Source organism: Drosophila rhopaloa, unplaced genomic scaffold (genome assembly GCF_018152115.1).
Source record: "Drosophila rhopaloa isolate 14029-0021.01 unplaced genomic scaffold, ASM1815211v1 contig_3, whole genome shotgun sequence".
NCBI lineage: Eukaryota > Metazoa > Arthropoda > Insecta > Diptera > Drosophilidae > Drosophila > Drosophila rhopaloa.
In genome coordinates, this window is record NW_025335123.1 from 10,597,677 (window position 1) to 10,621,061 (window position 23,385).

Genomic DNA, 23,385 nt, shown 5'->3' on the forward strand with positions numbered 1-23,385 from the left:
TACGCACCGTACCGCCACGCCGGTCTTATAAGTTATTATTTCAAATCTACTCACTCACACTGTTGGGGGCTTCCATACTGTACTATATGGTACACTACGGTACACCACTCGTAGATACACTCCGCCGGCAGCGACGTCGTCGGAGGCAGCGACGTTGACAGAGGCAGTGGCAGAGGCGGGAGCAGAGCGTTCTATAAACACGACTACGGCATATGTTCAATGGCGCTGCCATTCCGATTTATTCCATTACAACCCGATCCGATCTATATGGAACGACATCCATACTGTGCAACGGTTCGCCTGGCATACGTATGAATATATATAGTACATGTATGTAGTTGTGCACTCACAAGTGTGTTTGTTAATCGGAGTCCGATAATAATAATATAATACACCCAGGCGGGGGGTGCCCTGCACTGGGGGCCCATAAAAAAGAAGAGCTATATTTGTGTCATATACAAGTACACACAGCTCGACGGAGTTTACGACACAGATCGTTCAGATACTCGGATACTCAGAGCGAGAAGATAAAGACAAATGCCAAAGGTGGAAAGGGTGCCAAAGTAGATGCACGTCGCAGATAAAACACAAAACAAAAGCTTCTTCCCCACCTTATAAGATTTTGGTTGCAGTTCAGATCATCGAGCACTTAGTTCTCTGTTTTTCCGTATGCCTCAGCATGACCAAAGCGAATTTTGGAGATAAGGACTCCAGGGTGATCTTTGATTCCCTCAGTCCTCAACTCAAGCAGGAACCTTTTGAAAAAACCCAAATATAATACTTTTTCTAATTGTTCCTAACGAAACCCAAAGCTTTAAAAATCGTTTTTTAAGAATAAGACAAGGGGTATAATCATTTTGGTCAGATGTTTGTAAAACAGCAATGGAGCCTATTTCGACCCTATAAAATATACATATATGTTCTTCATCAGCATCACAACATCTAATATAATGCTTTTATTTATATACCTTGGATTCATCGAATTTGGATGACCGTTACAAGTTATCAAATGACATTTTTTATGTGTGCACTGATTTTGCTAGTATGCTGGTTTTATATTATTTCAGATCTATCCATTGAGTTGTGACTATGCATTGAGTCGACCATAAAATTTTGGTGTAACTGTAAGGGTATTAAAACACCGGCTTGCAGAACTTAGCTTACGTACTCGTTTTTTTTAGTATCCCAGTGCGCCAACCTAAACTCATTTGTATATCTGATAATAATTTTATAATTTATAAGGCTGGTTCCTGCAATATACATTACTAAAACCTGATTTATTGTTTTTAGGGTCCAACATTTCTAGTCCAAATACCTAAATAATAGAAACCTGATAGCGAACCGTCAGTTTTGTCATATTTTTTCCGCTGTACAATAGTTGACCTCTGAGACATTCGTATTCGCGATTAGATTAGTGTCCTTACTATTTGCACAACGAGTTGCCAGCTCAGCATTATGATTCACTTTGGAAGCCGGATCGAAATATTAAGTGTAACCCAACCTTTGGAAGAATCAACCGAGCAGAGCCCAACCTTTGGCGATAAGAGTTCGATTAGTCAATGGGTAATAAAAATGCAACCACATGGGTTGCTGGAACTGTTAAATAAGCCTGCTTCAGTCGAATTATTACTAATTATAAAATAATACTGATTTGTTACTATGGGTTAACCAGTTATATCCGCAGTCACAACCGTGCATTTCCATATAATTATTTATTTAACGAGGTCTTCAAGTTTTCTGTTTAATTTTTTCTTCTACATTGTAAAAAAGAACAGGTTATCTACTTTGAAAAATATTTTGTTAATTTTATATAGTATGATTATAGTTTTAAATTTTTCTAAGGGGTAACTATATTCAGTAATATGTTAATTCATTTTTATAAAATATAATTATTTAAAAAAAAATTGTAATTGCTATTCAACGGACTTGGTTATACAGGTTATACATTCATTAATCATGGAGATTAGCCTGTTTTTCAACGCCCTATTAAATTGAGGGTTAATATTATTTAATTAGGGTTTCAACGTATATTTAATAATTACTATGATATTAACAAAAAATAAAAGTAAGATCTAGAAATAATAAAGAAACCAGAATATATTTAGGTACTAAGCTATTAGATATACAAGTAGTTTCTAAAAATTTAGAATTCATTTTGTACTTGTACTGCAAAATATAAAGTAAGAATATCTTAAATCGATTAGAACCCGTTTATTACCTTTGTAATATATTTTAATAACAATTTGGTTAATCTGTTGACTTGTTCGCCAAGAGTAGCAAGGAAGATCCGGACACTCGTACTTGGTCACCGTATAGTTATAGTATGTTGCACTCATTCCGGTTCTCCGCCGATCTGGTCCACCTTCCACTTCCCAGACACAGTGGGGGGGGGGGGAGGGGGGTTAAAGCGCAACCCAATGAAACAAAACAATTCCGAATAGAACAAGCTATGGGCGTTGCATGAATGCATTCAATAGATAAACAAGATTCGTGACAATTCGCTAGTCGGCGTGTGTATCTATGCGGCTATACTTTTATACACAAGTAACATATGTAGTTGTGGATGCGGCTGGCTAATCGAATAAAATTGCTCGCATTACCGGACCGGTTGACTGGCTTATTGTTTCACTTGACGCTTGCATAAATATGACGCCTTGGCGGTTCATCTAAAGCTCCCAAGTAGCACTGCTTCCATCCCCGGAATGATCCACGCAACCCTGTCGTGGGTCGGGGTCACCTCAGTTAACTATCGACTGCTATTAGTCGTAACAGTGTTCAGAACTCGAACTCGCTTCACGTCTGTCTACGTTACGCTCCTTAGTTGTATATTCTGTTACTATAATTAACACTTATTATGTATTGTTGCAGTATTATAATCTTTGGCTTTATGTTACTATTCTATTAGTTATAGTCTTCGATTTTCAGCTAATTCAACGTTTACTTAAAATTTAATATAATTCCACTTGTTAGCATATCTATTTACCATATTTTAAGCCCACATTGATCAGTAAAAGTTTTCCAAACATCATTTCATAATGTTTTCATTATGCTCCCTTACATTAAATAAACGTGTTACTTTATTATATTTAATAGGCTTTAATTAATAGCTTTAACAATTTCGAAGATATCAGGAAGCAGATGCAGATCACACTTGCAGTGTAGAGAAGAAGGAAACTACGGCGCTGTCCGTGGGAAGACACTGACCAAAGGCCTCGATTAACAACGGTTCGGCTGTGACGGTGCCCATGAAGTCCTCCAGGGATACCTGCAATCAATGCAATCATCTCACTACTATTCCCACAAATATCTCAGTGGGGCTTGCAGCTTAGCTTCTCGTTACCCACCTTGCCATCTTTGTCCAGGTCGAACTTCTTGAGCACAATCTCCACAAGATCTTTGACGCCCTCGTCGGGATCTTCGTCCTGTGGCTGTTTTATCAGGCAGTTCCTCAGCAGCGTGAACATTTCGTCCTTGGTTATGAAGCCATCAGTGTTCAGGTCGTAAACCCGAAAACAAAAGGCGGCCCGTTCCGCCGGCGTGCCGCGTAGAAAAGTGGATAGACCAATTAGCCAGCCCTCGAGACGAAGGGGCAATCCCTCATGGGCCTTGTCCCAGCTGCAGAAGATGCGCTCCATTAGGATTTCCTCGGTGACGATGTCGAAGGTGCTGTGCAACAGCTCCCGGAAAACAATGCGGTCGATGCCCTATGGTGTGAAGGGAGGGAATGGGTTAACACTCTGGAACTTAAACAGGAGCCAAACTATTTACCTCCACAGCGGCATGTGGCTTGGCAATTGCTGCACTCGAGGAGCTGGAGGCCAGGGTTTTGGCCGCATACTGACAATTGGAGACCAGTTTGCGATAGATCCGGCACAAGGCATCCAGTTCGTCCCTGCTCGGGCGCCATGTGATAAGTAAAGTTCGATGCCTCACTCACTTTGTACTCACTTGGTGAAGCGCGTCTTCTTGCGCAGGCTGTCCAGCAGCTTGGGATTCACTTTGCCGCTCAGCTCATCCATCCTCCGTTGCCGCTGTTGCCGTTTGTTCTGCAAAGCAGCCGCGGCGGCCTTCGACTGTTGGTTGCTCGAGTTGCGCTTGCCGCTGGCAAGGAACACGGATACCGTTTTCAGTATCGTTTTGTTGGCATGTAGTGTGGATCTGCCGACGCCAGTGTTGCCTCCAGTTGCTGTGGGTGCCGCTGCACCAGCACCAGCACCACCCCCAACTCCACCCGTTGCCGTTACCCCACCATCGCGATTGGGTGTCGGTGTTGGCGAACGACCCTTGCCGGCGCCCGCCTTGCCTGAAAACCAAAAATTGCCAGTTAAGTTACATGGGTGCGTGTGTCTGTCTTTGTGCTGGCTTGCTACTTTATGTGTCAAAGTCGACACGCTCACCCCTGACCCCCCGGCCCCACTCCTCCCCCAGCTTAGCCAGAAAAGCCCTTCAAGTATGTATGTGGAACAGAGCAAACAAAAGGCCTGAAATGCAAATGCGCCCCATCCAAATCCCCATTCATGGCCCATTGAAATGGGTAATAGCGTTCACATTCTGCCCATAAATTGTTTCAGTCGGCTATTTCGATTCAAATGCACTGGGAGAAACCAATAGAAAAGGACTAACATGTGAGGGGATTGGATTGCTCTGCCTAAAGCAAAGTATAAAAGAAGAAGTTTTATGATCTATAGTCAACATCCTTGATTTTTAAATTCGCATACCAAAATTCCTAACGATCGAACTATTATTTTCGTCCCAAGAGCAATTATAGTTGGCCCTTAGGGTACCTTTTTTTGTGATGCCGAAAGTGCTATTTAACTTGCCGGTTTCTTCGAGTGCATTCATTTACTTTTGTGTTCACTTTGATTTCAATCTGCGCCTATACTGCACTCCTCCTCCGTATTGTTTTATTTTGTTGTGTCGTGCTGCCGTTGAGAAAAATGTTATTATCTTGTGATTACCCATATAAGTAGAGGAGCATAGGGGCCTGTCTATCCATCTGTCTGTTTATGACCGTCTCCGCCCTAGGCACTATAATTTTATTAGCATTTCCATTTGCTCCACTCGGGAAGGGGGATGCGTGTTGGGCTTTGGCTGTGGGCTTTAGGTTTTTGGCCCTCGAGAACCGTCTGTGCAGTCTAGACTCGTCCCTATGTACGGCATACGGTTCCGTGTAATTTGTTGATATCGGTTGCCCGGTTGCCACACGAACGAGGATGGGGTCGCCACCCACGCTCGACCACGCCGATAGAGCGAATAAATCAAACATGTTTGGACCTGGCAGTCCATCAACATCAACGGGTTGCACCCTGCGCTTCAGACCTAAAAATGCAACTTCCTGTTCCCGTATACCCATACCCCCAATTACATATGTATGACAGAGGACATGGTCGTGCATGTTTTTTGGCCAATCCCTCGAACTGCTATCCAAGTGGTTCAGTCGCAATTGGGAAGCCAAACATAGGGATCTACTCCAGCTTGGACACGGACTATATCAGGCTAAGTAATAATAGCTGCAATATTAATATTAATAGCATTAAGACTGCACAAATTTAGTAATATTCGATTTCAAATAATAATAGGATATTGGATCGATGTCACTAAAAACCATCTGCGTATTAAGCTAGCTTAATAGTTCCAGACCATGAAATGTTATATTTTCTGTAGCAAAGAGTTTCGATCAATAATAACAGGACATACAATTTATCAACAATTTTTTCAAAGTTTAAATAATATGAGATAAAAAAAAACAAAATCTCTATGCAAATAAACCGATAAGAGGACCATAAGAGGTATATATGCCACTTTAAAATCCAATTTTAATAGATAAAATAACGACATTTTTCTTATGATTTTTAATAATAGTTCTCCATGGTTTTATAAGCATTACAGGATACCTTTAAATCGATGCAATGCCACCCACAAGGCAATTGAAAATGAATGGCTTGCCAAGCAAACGCAATGTAACTGGCATTACGTAACAGTCCGACGTGACTCTGGATAAAGAACTATTTAATGGCCTCTGCCCGAGTGCATTCGACTTTTTGGAGAAACTCCTCCTTTGGCCCCAAAATGGAACTTAGCCTGCAATGCCAACCGAACACAACTGGAGCTCAACTATTTTGCAACTTGGTGCACTTTCATGGGGGTGCTGCAAAGTATGCTATGGAAATGTTCGAAACGCCAGGAGTAATTACGACTCCACACAAGATACAGATACACACACACACACACAGGCGGACACACGGAGTGTTGTTGTTTTTTTTTTTATAGATCTTTAAAGTAGATACCCATGTTTTCCTGGTTTCTGGCTCCTGGGTGCAATTGTTGTTGTTGTTGCTGCTCTTGTTGTTGTTTTGATTGCCCGATTAACTCCACGCAGGAGCGTTAAACCGTGTCCCTCGGCCCTTGGGCCAAAACAAAGAAAAAAAGAGCGATGAGGAAATCAACAAACGTGCCACTTTCCACCAGTTTCCAAGGCGTTGACAATCCCCAGGCAATTGTCAGTTGGTCTAGGTAAGGAGCCAAGTAACCCCATGGATTTATTAGGGTGGTACCAGGCAAAAAATAACCAAACTATTGACAAAACAAGGCCAAGAAACGGGCGTAGCTTTCTTTTCTTTCGTTTCCATTTTTTTATTTGTTAGATTTCACTTGTTTGTAACAACATGTTTTTTTTTGTTTTTTTTTTTCTTTTTTTGCGTTTACTATTTTTTACTCATTTTTTCCGCCTTCGTCCATGGTATTTAAATCCGTCCGACTTCGATTGCTTGAATTACGTTTTAATCATTGTGTGTCATGATAGATATAGGCATATATTAATCATTGTGTGTCCTGATAGATATAGGCATATATAGGTGTGTGTGTGTGTGTGTGGTGTAACTTATATACAACTATCAGAATATTCCTTAATTCTGATGTTAGACTTAGGCGTAAGTATTGTTATAGTGTTAGTACATAGTACAGTAGATCGGTAATGTCTAAATATCTGCACTTTCATTTGATTTCACTTAAGATCCCTCTAAAATGTACCCTCCAAATCCATCCCATCAAGTGACCTCCATTCCTAAAATTTGATTAACAATTTTAAGAGCGAAAGAGAGAGAGAGACAAAGAAATAGAACAAATAATCAAGAAAATGTGGTGTAAAAGCAAAATGTATTGTAATAAAAAAAAACAGTTGGTTTTGGTTTAAACACGGGTGGCATAAGTTAGACATAAGAATTATTGCATTTAATTACACGATCAATTCGAATCCTATTTTAAAACATTACATAATAACCGTACAATAATATTAATTAACAAGAAAAAGAACTGCAACGTTTATTTTGTCTGTTCCACGCAATCATCTCCAAACGCTTCCACTAGGATTTGTCTTGGTTTTCTACTTTAGTTCTATTTAGTTTCGATCGTTATTCACTTTTTTTTGGGCAGGGACAATGCTGCTTAGTCAAATGATATTCTGCAGTTTAAAATTTGTAAATATATAATGTATATATATGCAGACAATGATAAATCCTATAAAAACACGTTCACAAATAAAGAAAACAAAAAACATATAAAGCTGGGGGAGAACAAAACACTAATTTCGCAAATCGATCTAAGCAGTAACTGAGGCTTCCTTTGAATTGGGCTATCATCGTGTGGTATTTATGTGGTGAGGGTTTTCCAAAAACTTTTGTTTGATGGTGGTACTTGTGTTTACGATACGTTTTCTATCAACTTGTTACTCCGTTGCTAAACTCTAAAGAACGGGCATTGACGTCTGTTTAATTCCAGATCAAGGCCAAAAGCAATTTCATGTCATATTTCGTATTGCATGTGCACTTACTTTAACCATTTAAATTGCGTTTGCATCTATGCTTTTATCTCTGTTATCTGTTTAATCTGTATTTTATCGATTTATGTTTTCCATTTTGTTTCTGTTTCCATTTTGTTCTCCTCCGTTCCGTTTTTGTTGTGGTCTATATATCTGTTACGATCTTTTCTCCAATCCTTTTTTGTTATCAGCTACTGATGGCTAAACTAAGAGTTTTCAAATCTTGTTTTTCTTGCTGCTTACATTAGTGTATATATATATTGTATGTATATATTTATATGTATGTGCGTGTGTGCGCAGATCATCACACGCCATCATCGAATCACTTTCTATCTTAAAATCCAATTATCATTTATCAATTATATATATATATATATATATATATTGTTGCTTGTTGTTCCGTCGCCAACTGAGGGGTATGAGGAAATTGTGTGTGTGTTTGCTTGTTTTTGTCTTAGGAAAAGTGTCGGGATATGGGAAAATGGGGTCTCGAAGCATTTGTATTAGGCTGTTGTCAGTGTAAGTGTTAGCGGTAGTTCCGTAGGCTGGCGGTCCAACCGATATTATAACTCCATGTCCCTGGCCTCATCCTCACTGTAGTCGGACATGCTCGACTCACTGTCGCTGCTCTCCCGCTCCTGCTGCGCCGCCCGCAGCGCATCCTCGGTGGCATACCGCTGCACATAGTCGGCCACCTTGCGATGGTACTCCTCCGGCTCGTGCAGGTACAAGGCGGCCGCATCCCGATTGAGTGGATCGACCGGATTGGGATATGTGAGCAGCTGCGGCAAGAACGATTCGAAAATGTTGGATAGATCGTACAGCGCCGTCCAGGCCTGATTGATCACATCCAGACACACTGTTCCGGAGGACTCGTCTATATTCGGATGGTAGATTTTGTTCACAAAACCGATGCTCGGTGATTTGAAGGGATAGTTGTCGGGCAGGTAGACGCGCACCTTCCACACGCCGCCCTCGTAGGGTGTCTCCGTTGGGCCGAAGAACTTGACGTGGAACTCATTGAGGCCTCCTAGGATCGTCACCTCGTGCTTCGATTCGATCAGCTTGATCACATCGTTGTCCATGCGTCGTTTTCCGGCACTGGGCGAGGACATTTTGTTTGTTTTGGGATTAGGGTTGTCTGGCTTTTGATTTTGATGGTTTGGTTTGATTTGAATCGCTTTGGAGAGGTCTTCTCCTCGTTGTCTTTTACTAAGGCTAAGGCGGTGATTTTGTTTGTTGGCTTGTTGTTCCGTATATATTGCTATTGTGTTGCTTCCGCTTTCCGCTTCCGGTGGCACTTCTGATGCTCCTACTCCTGCCTCGAACTGCTCCGCATTCGTCAACTCTCTCTAGCACCGTCCACAGCAAAACGGGAGCTGCCTGAAAGTAGAACAAATGGACACAAGGATGAGCACAAATTGCATTTAGGTGAGGACACTTAGTACTGGTTGACATCCAAAAGACGTGCTATCTACCCGATATACACTTCATAATCTTATTAATTTATTATTTTTAAGAAAAATTGCTACTTATTGGCAATAATTACTTATATTGTGGTGGAACTTTAAAACTATAACTAACTTCAAAGCCGATCTCTGCTTTGTAACTAAAAGTAAGGTTTAAAATAATTACAAATAATGGAAAAATTACTACAATTTTAAACAACATATAACATATGGTTTTAAATTGAAAAGCATAAGTGGAAAAATAATCTGTAGTGTTGACTTGTTTCCTTCAAATTGGGATTTTAAACGGGATATTTAGTACATTTACAAATAAATTTAGTCTGTCTTACACTTGATAAAATTGAACTAATTTATCTTTTTAATTTTTAATCACAGGTAAATTTGACCGCCAAAAGTTCGACTCATCCAAGTGGGACTGTGGGGCCCAAGCAGGCGATATGATCTGGAGGAGGTCGAGCTACCTTCTGAGTTATCTATATGCAGTATATATATTTATATTCATGGTTATGTAGGTCACCAGCGAATCTCTTGCTTTTGCACAAACACATACATACATAGCATGCACATGCTTACTTGGCCTAAATGAGGAAACTATGTCAGCAATCTGTGACGTCGTCGCCCAAGTCCACCCACTCCTGCTGTATATCTCTCTCTCGCTCGCTCTCTAATACGTCATTGCCATTTGCAAAATTCGTTGTCCTTCGAAACGGATTTGCTCAGCAGATTTATACTGCATACTTTCGGGATACCGTCAAGCTCTATCTCTCTCTTTTGCGATTTCGTTTCAATTTCAATTCCATTTCTCTTCAGTGAGAGGGGTGTTGGAGGGCAGTTGGCTGGTTGGGTGGCTGTTGTTTTCAAACAAGCTCAGCTGTTTAATGTTGTTGCTCGAAAGTCACAGAAAGAGCGAGAGAGAGATAGAGAGAGAGAGAGAGAGAAAGAGAGCAAAGCCCCACCATAATCTTTAAATCAACAAATGTACAGTGGAAACACAACTAGTCAGGCAAAATAAGCTTTTATAACTAAATTAAATTTACACTTTCAAACATTAATATTAATATTAATATTCCCTTATCGAAGAAATATAAATTGCTTGCTGCAGGGTTTCCCATAACTGTTACAAAAGATTCAATAAAATGATGTCGCATACAAAATTTGAATGTTTTGATCCTACGATTTTGAATTTGTACATGTATTTATGGTTCGAAATAAAACTTCAGAAGGTAAAATGGTTTTTCATTCTAAGGGTAAAGACATTTAACGAATATATTCATTTAATATTGCATTTACCAATTATATATATATATAACTTGAAATGTAATAACTTTTTATAGATTTTGTGATGTACCCCACTGTGCCAACTGACTTCTGTCCCCGTTCTTTGGGGCTCCTCTCTCCATCACTCTTCCACTCTTTGGGATGAGCTAATTCTGCTGTTACTGGCTCTCCACTCTCTTGTACTTGTGTTGGTGTGTGTGTGTTGGCTGACTCCCCCCTCTCCCTTTCTCTTTTTGGCAACCCCACATCAAAAGTCTTTCCGTTTCTGTCTTTCTGCCACGGTTTGGCTTCGTTAGTTTAACAAATTGTGAAATTCTCTTTCGATTTCTGTGTGTAGGAGAATTGTTGTTGTTGTTGTGGCTTCACTGTACGCAATAAGCGAAGTAATAGTGCATAGTGTGCATTTTTGTTGTTGTTATTTGCATTGCTTTTGTGTAAGACTTGTAAGTGCAAATGTGTGTGTAATGCGTCCACATGGAAGATCACCAAACAACAATCAACAACTATCAAAAAAAAAAAAAAAAAGAGTCAGCTGCAATTTAAAGCTTTTGTTGTTATTTTTTTAAGGGGTCCCTCTCTATATTGACATATGTTTGAACTTAGATTTTGAATCGGCATTGGAACCTCAAGAATTTTTTGAAAACATTAAAATAAACACATGTATATATCATACACACACACGCCTATCAATTATTAAATCTTTTGTTGTTATTGCTTTAAGGGGTCCCTCACTATATTGACATATGAACGCCTTAGATTTTGAATCGCCATTCAAACCTGAAGAATTTCTTGAAAACTTTAAAATAAACACATATATATCATACACACACACGCTTATCAATAATTAAATCTTTAACTTGTTTACTACAAATATGTTTTTTGTTGACTTCGTTATTTACTTGCAACTAATGTTGTGGTTTTATATGATATTGTTGTTGGCGCTCCTTCTCCCTTATGCACAAATATCTGCATATGTGTGTGTTTTCGTTTTCGCTCGTTTTGTTGTCTACTTCAACTAGTTACTGAAAATTAACTGGCAACAGAGTTTCGAGCCCCCAAAGCAGAAAGCAGAAAGCAGCGCACGTTGGAGCTCATGAGCATCACGAGCATAAAGCAGAGAAGCAGAGAGCGACAATCAGGAGAGCAAGCGCAAAAGAGAGAGTGGGGGTGAATTGGAAGAGGGTGGAGGTGGAAAGAGCAGTACACAGGAAAAAAAGAAACAGTAGTTCATTAATCAATAAAAAACAATTAAACAATAATAAATGAATGAAAATAAGCTTTTTATAATTTCTTAATTTTCTCTTTAAAGTTGATTATTAAAATATATTAAAAGAATACCGTCAATAATATAAAATCGTATTTTTGCATTTATTAATCAGATTTCCGGTTTCAAAATACAATGCTCCAAAAATCTATTTCAACCGAATTCTGATTAAAAGTCCATACAATTCTGGGTGTATTTAATTAAAATAGATTTCGTATAGTTTTAGGAGAAACTTAGGCAAGGAACTTCATTATTTTTAATTTTTAGGTATAGACTAGGTATTAGAAATTGACTATAAAGGTGTGTATCTAAAAGCATACCGTCAAAAGTAAAAAAAATATTTTTAATTTAAAAACTAAGTTCTTTTTTTTACAAATCAAAAATATTTTATTTGGTCATATAAGTTTTACCTTCTGTGTAGTTTGTCCCCTTCAAAGAAAAATCATAATAACAAAGCGATGCGCAACAACAAATTAGACGAAAAGAGAGCCCCAAAGCAAAGCAAAGCAAAGCAAAGAAAAGAAAAGCTATAATCAAGGACAGCGACAGCTGTAAAATGCAGCAAAAGCAAAGCAAAGCCACAAAAACAACATAGAGCTAGAGAAGGAAATGGGAAATATGATGAAGGGGAAGGAGGGCAAAGAGAGGCTAAAAAAGCCGAAGTGGCGATGCCCTTCAAAATTGCACACTCGTGAGTATGTTGTGGAGCCTAGCAACAAAACGTACACATGCATATGTATGTACATACAATGTATGCCAAAACCAATTGAAGGAGGAGAATTAACGAGGTCAAATGCAACGGTTTAACGAAGGGTTTCAAAAATGAAGTCACAAATTAGGAAGACATCTTTGAAAATTTTGCATTTGTGTTTTAGCAGCCTCCCCCACACATACACAGGCGAGTTGGGTCATTGACTGCATGTGTGAGTGGGACTGTGGGAGAGGGGCAACAAAAGGTAGTAAATTGTTTCTGTTTTAAATGTAATTTATTTATTACTTTGGAGCACACATTTAATTAAACGTGCTGATAAGACTTTTAAAACGCAAAACGGAGAGGAAGAGGGTGAAGCGAAAACACAACGCAATAAGCAGGCCAAAAGCAAAGTGCGTAGTTTTCGGGTAGGTGGGGTATAGGGTGGTGTGCAAAAGGGATGGCAATAGCACAACAAAGAAAAAATTGCACTTAACGGGAGTTAAAGAGCTCCCCACACATACATACATATGTGCATACATACTTAGCTTAGGGCTTTCAACCTAACTTACGGTGAATTATTGAAAATAGAGGTAAATAACAATTGCAAGATTGCTTTTGATTTAAAGCAAGCATGCGAAATTAGAAGCAGAGATAAAGACAAAGGAGAAAGACTTTGGGGCTGCGGGAGCGGAATGGAGATAGAAAACATTCACAGCTGTGCGGGGGTCAAGCTGTCATTGTTGTTGTTGTTGCTGCATTCTCACATACACACACTTGCAATTATCCGTGATACATATATAAAATGCAGTAATTCTATTTTTCATCAAACAATTATACATACATACGCACACCCACTGTATATTCTTTACCTTTTCGCTTTTTTATTTTAATTTCTCTTGGTGTGTGTATATTTGCAGTAGACTCCCGTTTTATTTGTATTGTTGTTGCTGCGGCTGTTGCCGATGTTGTTATTGTTGCTCGTAGGTGGTGTTTTTGTTGTTGGCTGGCGGCCGCCTTCGATTTTTACTCTTCGATACTTCTCCACATTGCTGTTAAATCACCGCGATCTAAGCATTTATTAATTATTTTTGTTTTGTTTTCCGGAAAAAACTGTTTGCAGGAAAATCGGTTGGTAATGTGACCAAGGCCTGACGGTTGAAATACCATTATCAATTAAACCAAAAATACACTAAAATTACTTCTTCCATTCCTCCCCCGCGAATAGTGGGACCGTGCCCCTTCAACCGTTAAAAAATATCGTTCTTTTAAAAATACCTAGCTTAACCCAACTGGTTGACAACCTTGATAGGGACTTAGTGATGTTTTGAACCATGAAGGAAAACTATGCTACCCATATAAAAATTACAAATTTTCTGTTTGTTTTACAATCACAGTATAAATAACCGTTCGATCTGTATTAAAACATGCTTGATTCTAAAAAAGGTTGATTTTGTAAGATATATACAAAAATGTATTGTTGAAAACAAGTAAATACTCAGTTTCGATTCAATGCTGGTGCCCTTTATATAATACTTCGACTTGAACCTCAATAATATTCGGAATTGGCAGCATTGGCAAGGATTTATATTCAAGGATTTATAAACATAGACAATTAAATTATGCTTGAATTTTTTTTATTTATTATTTTAGTTTCTTACAATTGCAATTTCGTTTCGTTACATTTTGAATGCGTTTATTAAAACTTGTAATTTGTTTGGTTTCTGTTTTTAGGATCTCTGTTTCGTGTTAAAAAATGAGAGGTTAACAATCTTTTAAATTAGCTCTATTTGCTTGACGTAAAACGTGTATGATTTTGTTAACGTAGTACTTTTAAACATTAATTGTTCTCATTGCAGCTTCGTGCACTTTATTGCCTCATTAATTTTGCAGTTATCGAAGTGTTAATTAAATTCAAAATCGAAAGGTACAATTTGTGGTTAATATTGGTTTTAGTTTCTGATTTAGTTTCGTTTATAACTGGTTGTAAATATCCCTATTCATTATGAAACTTGGCAAATTAAATTCGTTCATGCATCAGCAGCTTATCAAATACTCAGTTTTAACTTAAGATCCAACGGGAAATTTTGAATATATGAATGTTTTAATATCATGCTCACGCGTTTTGATTTAAATTGATTGCTTAAAAAATGTAACAAGAAGGACCTTTCAAACTTAAAAATCAAAATGATTGGCAATAATTAAAGGCGGAAATCACATTAGAAATTATTACGAAATCCACAAATTTTTTAATTACATTAACTAGTATCCAGGTTAATGCAATATTGAAATCCCTTCCTATACTACAGGCAGTGTCTCCAAAGCCATTTTTTGTTAACTGGCGTGAGTAATAACTTATATAGTTTATTGCTTCTTTGATAAAATTGGCTTTTATTAAATTGGAATGATAGCAGGATTTACTAATATATTTTTATGGTAACAAAATCAAATCGAAAATAATAATCCAATGTGTTTTCCACCCTAAGGTCATCTACTAATCTGAGTTAAAACGTTATTTCTTTTTGTTTTTTACTTTTCATATAAATTTCGTTGTAGTTTTTCATTAAGTTTTTGAGTTTGGTAACTGTGACGTAACAATAACAAATAAATGCCAATGAAATTTGTCTAAAACTATGTGTGTTTGTAGATGGGTTTATGTGTTTATATAGAGATAGATATAACAAGTTCCAGCAGATCTTGGAAGCAAATAAGAAGTTGGCAGGGAGAGTAAAACACTTTCCCTTTTCTGAGAAAAAAATATAATATTTATGCAAAAAAAACAACCTTATAAAATAACTACCCAATACCCTATAACTACAAAGTAACTCTTTAAAAATAAGGTAAAATGAAAAACCTTCGAAAATAATTAATTTAATTTACCTTCCAAAAATAAATACAATTTAAAGTATGGGTTTTTTCCAAAGTACCTGCTGGAATCTTCGTTTTGTTATTTAGCTTGAGAAATAGTGAGAGAGATATAGAGAAAGAGTGGCGTACACAGAGCATAGGCCCCCATATTAAAAAAAAAATATTTAATCACAAATTTAACAATTAAATAAAACGTATTTTTAAGCCCCTTAATGCATACGCCACTGTGTGTGTCTTTTAGTGAGGGAGAAATGTAAATGGGTGTTGTTACTTTCAATGCTTTCTGCAGAGTTTTCTTTCTAAACTTCCAGCCTCCTTAGCTTCCAATTAATATGTATTTGAGCTTTAACAATTGTCAATGATTTCCTGTTCGGCTTAGTTCTCCTCCCCATAGATTATATAAACAAATTTAACATTATATGCTCGTTACATTCGAATCGATTTGGATTTTGCTAGCTGCAAATACTTTGTCATACATCGTTAATATATCAATTGTTTACTTATAGATTGCAATTAACGTTTCATTCGCATTTGTCATGAATGTATATTTTCATTATAGGTGTATAATTAGGCTATAAATATTTTATACTTCTTCCCCTCTTTTGTTTTGCTTTGTCAAAATTTTGAATTCCAAATAAATTGGCCACTATAACTATAAAAATTTAAAAGTGAGGCTGTTCTCTGACTCTGTTTCTGTTTCTGGCTAAAATTGTCTCTGGCTAAATTCTAAATGAGTGAAATCATCCTAAATTGGGGATAATTTAGTATTAGGCTATGACTATAGCTTTCTTTCATTCTTCGTCTAAATGTTTATGGATTAGCAGATATCATCGCTACTGGGTATCTCTATGAGGTTGCATCTACTCCACATGCAACTAGTACATTTGTCCTGCTTACAGACTATGTTCATAAGATATATGTAGAGTCGCGTGTCTGTTCACTTTCGATCCGGAATAGATCGAAATGCATTCTGAGTTCTGAGGGCTATCCGAGACCGAGACGCTAAACAAATGCATAACAATTCACTGATCAAATTTTAAATAATTTAAGATTTTACGGTTGGCTCGCTTTCAACAGCTCGCCTCACTAGCAACGCTTTACAATTTTGGTTTCCCTCTGTGATTTGGTTTGGATTTTTGGTTATTTTGGTTTATGGCCTTAGGCCTTGAACAGCTGCGGGAACTCGTTGGCTATTTCCCGCACCAACTGCTGATCGGAGGCACTGCACTCGGTCTCCTCGCAAAAGATGCGCGTGAAGATTTTCATGAGGTCGTGCTTGCGGTGCTGGTGCTCCTGGTAGTTCGTGTTGCGCAGGATGCGTCGACACAGCTCCAAATAGCAGGGTCGCGTCTGGAATGTAGGAATGTGTAGATAGTAAAAATATGGACAATCATAAGCGTCTACGAGCTTACCGAACTGCCGGCATCCAAATCGGACAACTGTCGAACCACTATATCGATCAGCACCTTGATGTCGTTCGTATAGAACATGCCCGCCGTATCCGGATGGCTGAATATGTCGATGAACATTCGCAGCACCGTGTTCATGTGCTCGTTGGGGTGCTTTAGCAAGCGTGTGGGATCATCTGGTAAAAGTTATTTAAATATAAAGTATTAATTATATATAAAGCTATAATTAGCGGCAAAATTTTTTATGAACAAAAATAATATTTTTTTTTAATTAATGGGTAATAGGTTGATTTTTACAATTTCGTTGCTGGCCAACTCACCCTCTCGATTGAGCAAGAGCAGCAGCTTCTCCGTGAATACCTTGGCGGAGGGCAGGTTCTGCATGCCCTCGATGATGACATTAAAGGTGTGTTCGCTGAATTGCTGATTGAAGGCCAATATTAAGGCAATAACCATATCCACCAATAGCTCCGGATTATTGCCCTCGACGATTTCCAGCAGAAAACTAGCAAAATGGACTCCCAAATAGTCTGTCGGAAACTCTACGCATTAAAGAACAATAATTTGCTAAACAATTGTTATAAATTCACCTTGATGGTTGACCGGCATGGGCTGCCCAAGTGAGAAGATGATGGTTAGCATCTTGACCAGCTGTTTGAATCGCTCCAGATTGGAGAAGTGCGTTTTCATGTCCTCGACCTGGATGTGGAAATATTTGTAGGTCATTGTTGGGAATGTTCAAGGTCCCCGTTCCCCTGCTTACAATCTCCAGTGGCAGCACCGAGGTCAGCAATATGTCCACAATGATATAGTCCAGGTGGCAGGCGGCCGTGAACGTCTTGAGCAGCAGTCGCTTGATGGACCAGCGCGTCTCCATCTGGTAGTATTGCACCAGGTTGATGAACATCTGATACTGATCGCAGGACATCTCGTAGCAGCAAATGCTCTCATCAGCATTGATCTGTAAAGCACAAGAAAAGTGTGTAATTAACAATTTCTCATAGTTTTAAGTTTAAATGTATTACAGTGTACCTGTTTTTGATAATATAAAAATCAATGTATTTACAATTATAGGTATTAATTATTAGTGCTAAACCCATAAAAAATTTAGAATTAAGTGGCATTTAAAGGATTTATATTAACACATTGCCCACTTTTTAGCAACATTAAAGGGTTGATTTAGTGCCCTCTGGCAGGTGGAATAAATAAATAATTAAAACTCAACCCACCAGAATCTCGATGAGCTCCTCGAGGAACTGAATGATGTCCTCCTCGTCCTCGTAGAGCATCCAGGTGCGCTGCTCGGTATCGTTCTTGCAGTCGGCCAGCTGGGCGAAGAGGTACTGCAGCCGCTTGGCGTCGTGCGTGATGCCTAGCAGCTCCTTGGGCGTGGCCACCTTCCCAGTGACGTGAACAGCCACCGCCTCCAGATACGGATTGATGGCTCCGTTGTAGAGCTGCTCCAGGCTGGTCAGCACCACGCGCAACGCCTCGCAGGACAGGTCGAAACTGAGGTTTGTGTTTCGGCGGAGGGCGTCCACAATCTGATAGACATCCGAGGACTCTACCTTCAGCTGACCGCCTCCAGTGGCTCCCTCCTCGATCCTGCCCAGACTCAGGCCCCGCTGCCGATGCGACGGACTATCGATGCTGTCGAGCGCCTGGCTATTGTCCGCACTGTCCCCATTGGCCTGGCATCCATCGTCGCTCGGTACGGCGCTGGCGTCGTCGGACTTGTCCGGCGCACTGTCCACCTCCTCCTGCTGCAGCTCCTGGTGCATGCCGGCCGTGCTCCCGTTGCCGTTGCCATTGCCATTGCCGGCACTGCTGCGCAACGCCGAGGCCGAGGCGGATGCGGATATAGATGCAGAGGCAGTGCTGCCGTTCGGAGGCTTGTGCTGCTGGCTGGTGCTCATCTGGCTGGTCTCTTTATAAGTGGTGACCACATCCTCGCTGGTCGTCGTAGTGGTCGTCGTCGTCTCCGAGGGCTCTGAAGTGATGCTATTATCCTGCGCCACATCCCCGCCAGCGGCTGATTTGCTCGATGATGCGGCCGATGCAGTGGGTGTGGCTGGAGCTGGCGAGGGCGATGACGAGGGAGCCGGTGCTGGCGGTGCCGGGAGTGGCTGTTGCTGCTGCGGCGTCTGGATGGTGCAGCTGCTGCCCTGGAACTGCATGCTGCCCATGCTGGGCGACTCGATCATGCCCTGAGTTTGGGGCAGGGCGCAAGAGGAGCCCACCGCCGGACTGGACATGCTCTTCTTGCTCATGTCCAGGCGCTGGGAGCCACCACTGCCGCTGGGCGGCGGACTGTGCTGTCTGTGCTGGGAGTGGAGCTGCGTCTGGGACTGGGTGGGATGGGGATGCGAGTGCCGGTGGCTGCCCTTGTCACTGTAGCTGTGCGAGTAGGACAACGAGGAGTCGCCATCACGCTCCGAGCTCTCCTGCAAAGGGTGGGTTTCAGAGTTAGCAAAGTGGTTAAGTGGCTAAGGGATTAGGATGCACCTACCGCATAGAGTCGCTCCATGGTGTGCTTCTTCTCCCGAAGCCTGTCAAGCAGTTCGTCCTTGGACATGATGCCATTGATCTCGTGATCCGTGCACTTCTCCAGCGATTCTATCGAGGAGTTAAGAAAGCTGATGAGGAAGTCGTGCTCCACCTGTAGAAATTCGAAGGTAAGTAGGTCCCCTGAGCGCTCTCCCTATCGTGTGGTGCCCACCTTAATCTTTATTACGTAATTGGAGGGCACGAATCCAATGTTGCCCTTCATGCTGACCACCTGCCACCAATTTCGCTGGCGGGCGGAGGTCTGGTACAGGATGAAGTACTCGCCCTCATCGAAGCTGATGGTCTTGGGATAGACCGCCTGGAAGTCGTACAGCGCCTTGAGCATCTCGATGCCGATGCCGATGCCTAAACCGATGTCACTGGCTCCTCCTCCAGTTCCTCCACTGGGGCCACCTGCTCCTCCTCCTACTGCTGCTGCTACCTCTGCTGTCGCTGGAATTTTTCAACGAAAAGCAGGGACTTATTTATAGTTGAAAAATTGAACAATTTTTGGTTGAGGGCGTCGGCACTCACACAAACCACACAACGACTCTCGGTTTTAGCTGCAGTTTTCCGCTAAAAAAAAATTTGAGTTCACTGCCGAGGGCCAAACTGCGGACTGCCGACGGGTATTCCCTTTTCCTCTTATATTTTTTTCTTTTTTAGAAGGACTCCGCGCTGCACTGCAGAATTCCGCAGGACTTACACACAGTCGCAAAGCAGGACACTCCCGCTCCTGGAATTTTTAATAGAGCGCCCCCACACAGGAAAAGGAAAATGCAATTTTCATATTTCACTTGCGCTCGCACGCTCTTCCTTTCCTGCCTTTCCCGTTTTGCTTTGTGCGCTGCTCTTTGGTCCTGCAACAACGCCTTGCGCTTTTGATCCTTTTCAGCTTACATTGTTTTCCCCACAAACACAAACACGCCCGAGAGAGCCACGTGGCTTCTGCGCTTTCCGCTCTCTTCACTGCACCAAAAAAAAAAAACATGGAAAAGCTAATTTGAAATCTCAACAAAATATTTTACCATTCATTGGTTTCATATAAAAATAATGTCCAAAAGAAATGCATTATTCATTTGTTGGCGACAATTCGTATTATTTTTTAAGGCCTATAGTAACAAAGAACCGAGATTCAGGATTTTCTGCTTCAGCATAAAAAATATTATTTCGATATATTAAATATAATGTTAAAAAATATCATAAATATTTAAAATTTGTATATGGTCCAAACGAATACTAAAAATACTTTAAGATATCAGCTCTTCTTTCGGTGTATTTTTTGTTGTTGCTGTGAGTTAAAATCTCAACACGAACAAATCCGTTTCAAAACACTCGCCCCCTCCACTGCCCCGCCCACTAAAGCTCAATCTCTCTCCACGCGCGCGCATTTCCCTCTCTCTTAGGATATTGATATCCTTGAACGAACTGGTTCATAAATTAGCTAGTGAATAATGCTCCCAATAGCAGTATTACAAGTAATACAAAATTGTTGTTTCAGTTAATCAAAATTATTAATCAATAATTAAATACTATTTTATTCTCAAAATTGACTGATTTTAAGTTTCATTTGCTTTACATGTGTATAGCTCTAAAGTTTAACGTTTAAACTAATGAGAGCGAAACGGTTCAAAGGTTTTTCCAAAAAAAACTTTAAGAAAAGATATAGTATTAAAAAGTATTTATTTAATAAATAATTCAAAATAATATTTTTTATAATATAAAGGTGCTAGGTTTTTTAGATTTCGAAATACATTTGTGGTTTCAAAACTAAAAGGATTTATTAAAAAAGTTATGAGAAAGCTATTCAGAATGTAGAGTTAAATTAAATGGAATACATGCAACAAATTAAAAAAATATCATACGGAAGACACATATTTGGGTAGATAAAAAATTGTAACATGAAAATTTGTTAGATATTGGTGTAGATCTAATACACTTTAAGTATTACCAAATGATTAGCACTATTTGAAATATTTTTATTACCTAAAAACTACACTTTCTGTCACAATTCACAGCGATTCCGGAACTGAAAGGTTCCGTTTGTCGAGGACTAAGGATTTCGGAACTTGTGAAATGCACCTGCTGGACTGCTAAATGCATCTCTGGACACACAGACACATCGAAAGCGGAAGTAATGTATGGAAATTGCGACAATGGGGACAGGACAAAAAAAGGAGGTGAAGAGAATATACCCGCTCACTTACCCATCTTTTTGGGCGCACCTTTTACAGTAATTGCGTTTCTCGTTTGTTGTTGTTATTGTTGTTTGTTGTTCCTGTTGTCAAACGTCACCTATCCTTCGTCCTGCTGCCTCCTACACTTCCGCTGCTGACGTCCACAAGCCAAGGACGTTTGCATATGTACGAGTATGTACTATGTATAATAAGTCGCCAGCTTTTTTTGTCCTGCCAATGGGCGTGTTTCCTTTTCCTGCTCTTCTCCTTTGTGCCGATGTCCTTTTTGGGCGACAGTTAGTTCCGCTGCGCCATCACTTGTTGTTGTTCCCTTTGGACGCAGCGCGCGAATGAGAAAGCAAGTGCGAGTAAATGCAAATTCACTTGATTAATTTCGTTGCAAGATGCGATGATGATGATGATGCTGCTGCTCTCGCCAAATGCGATGCACTTGTTTGTGTCTCCTTTTCTACTCTGTCTATCTGTCGCCGGCCAGTGAGGGGAATGGATGCGAAAAAAGGGGCAGACACACAGTCCTCACTCGATTAAGTGAACAATATAAAAACAAAAAGTACTGTAACGAATAAAACAAAATATCTTTATTATAACTTTACATATAAGTTTGAAAAGCGCAGGTCCAACAAATATTTATATTGTCCACATTATTAATAATAAGGATATATAATATAGAGCTTCCGTCCGTCTGTCCGTTTCTAAGCAAACTAGTCCCTCAGTTTTAAAGCTATTTGGATGAAACTTTGCAATAGGTCGGAACGTGTCAGATCGGCCTTTTATGTCATGTAGCTCCCTTAGGAACTATCGGAAAAAAGGAAATCAAATTATATAGTATTTTTTAGCAATTTCAGATATACGGGTTTTTAGTCGAATAATTCCTATGCAGAGTCAAAACCCCTCTTCTGAGCACATATGTATCTTTCTTACAGACATCCGATTCCAAATTAGTATCCGATTTCAATCTAGGTTTTTTTTCCAAATTTTCAAAAAATGCCTTTCACAAATTTCAATGCCTTTAATTGCCTTTAATTTCAACGATATTTGTTTTTATTTTTTTCTACGAAAATTTAACTTAATTGCTAGTTCAGTTTGCAAAGATCGTACTGTAACTGGATCCCACTTATTTAAAGTTTTCATTAACGAGCGAGTGTTCACTATTTTGAGATAGCACTGTAAAAGGATTGGGCGGAAAGGATGAGCGATAAATTGTTGTTGCAAAGCTATGTATGCGGTCGCAACAACAACCAATTTACACTATTACACACCCAGAAAAAAAGCCGCAAGTAAATGCTCACACACGCGCACAAGGTTTAACGGTGACTCGAGTTTGTTTATATTATTTCTCAACCCGGTTTTAATAATAAGACAACCCCAATTAAAAACATTAAAGCCACATTAACTGGCCGTACACTTTTTACCAAGTTAAAGCGGCGCGATCAACAAATAAACATTATCCAATCACTTGTTTTTGTTTCCCCTTTTTGTTGCGTTGTTTTTTTATACCATAGAGGTGGGGCAGGCTGGTTTGTTATCGTTATCGATTTTAGACATCGTGGGGCTGCCCCACTTGGCGCATAAATTTAAATTAACGAAAAAAAAGCTTTTTGTTTCGGTTTTTAGCAAAACGTTTCTTTATTTGCATAGAATATTTAACTTGTTTGTGGTGGACAGTACATAGGGTGGTTTATATCAAAATACTGTTATTTGAGGGCAAGCAAATAATTGGTGTCCGTTGGTTTCGTTATAAAAAGGTGTAATTAAATGCTAGCAAATTTTTTTGGGTAAATTTTTTGCCTGTGGCACACATATAAATCTATTTTTTATTTGGTTATAACCGTCTCTTTAAACTCG

At 39.6% G+C, this 23,385-nt stretch overlaps 3 protein-coding genes across 8 annotated transcripts; all 3 read right to left on the minus strand.

The window, feature by feature from the left end:
• Positions 1 to 3,104: 3,104 nt before the first annotated feature.
• On the minus strand, positions 3,105 to 5,353 carry LOC108048083 (EF-hand calcium-binding domain-containing protein 1). The gene is made up of 5 exons (XM_017128562.1): positions 5,206 to 5,353; positions 3,949 to 4,303; positions 3,769 to 3,892; positions 3,345 to 3,704; positions 3,105 to 3,265 (listed from the first exon to the last, which is right to left on the minus strand). The coding sequence occupies exons 1-5, from the start codon at positions 5,351 to 5,353 to the stop codon at positions 3,146 to 3,148; spliced, it is 1,107 nt and encodes a 368-aa protein (XP_016984051.1). The 3' UTR covers positions 3,105 to 3,145.
• A 1,783-nt stretch (positions 5,354 to 7,136) lies between these two features.
• On the minus strand, positions 7,137 to 13,719 carry LOC108048807 (ubiquitin-conjugating enzyme E2 H). Of its 2 annotated transcripts, none has more exons than XM_017129702.2 (2): positions 13,391 to 13,719; positions 7,137 to 9,199 (listed from the first exon to the last, which is right to left on the minus strand). In XM_017129702.2, the coding sequence occupies exon 2, from the start codon at positions 8,929 to 8,931 to the stop codon at positions 8,380 to 8,382; it is 552 nt and encodes a 183-aa protein (XP_016985191.1). In that variant the 5' UTR covers positions 8,932 to 9,199; positions 13,391 to 13,719; the 3' UTR covers positions 7,137 to 8,379. The 2 variants fall into 2 exon arrangements, with proteins under 2 accessions (XP_016985191.1, XP_016985200.1); XM_017129711.2 differs by lacking the exon at positions 13,391 to 13,719 and adding an exon at positions 11,463 to 11,592.
• Positions 13,720 to 14,133: 414 nt separating this feature from the next.
• On the minus strand, positions 14,134 to 23,017 carry LOC108048741 (NCK-interacting protein with SH3 domain). 5 transcript variants are annotated; one of them, XM_017129589.2, is made up of 10 exons: positions 22,953 to 23,017; positions 21,550 to 22,093; positions 19,515 to 19,795; positions 19,305 to 19,454; positions 18,025 to 19,239; positions 17,559 to 17,756; positions 17,386 to 17,494; positions 17,116 to 17,325; positions 16,799 to 16,971; positions 14,134 to 16,736 (listed from the first exon to the last, which is right to left on the minus strand). In XM_017129589.2, the coding sequence occupies exons 2-10, from the start codon at positions 21,551 to 21,553 to the stop codon at positions 16,545 to 16,547; spliced, it is 2,532 nt and encodes an 843-aa protein (XP_016985078.1). In that variant the 5' UTR covers positions 21,554 to 22,093; positions 22,953 to 23,017; the 3' UTR covers positions 14,134 to 16,544. The 5 variants fall into 5 exon arrangements, with proteins under 5 accessions (XP_016985078.1, XP_016985096.1, XP_016985070.1 ...); XM_017129607.2 differs by having other exon boundaries at positions 21,568 to 22,093; positions 22,800 to 23,006; XM_017129581.2 differs by having other exon boundaries at positions 22,800 to 23,006.
• Between the last annotated feature and the right edge of the window lie 368 nt (positions 23,018 to 23,385).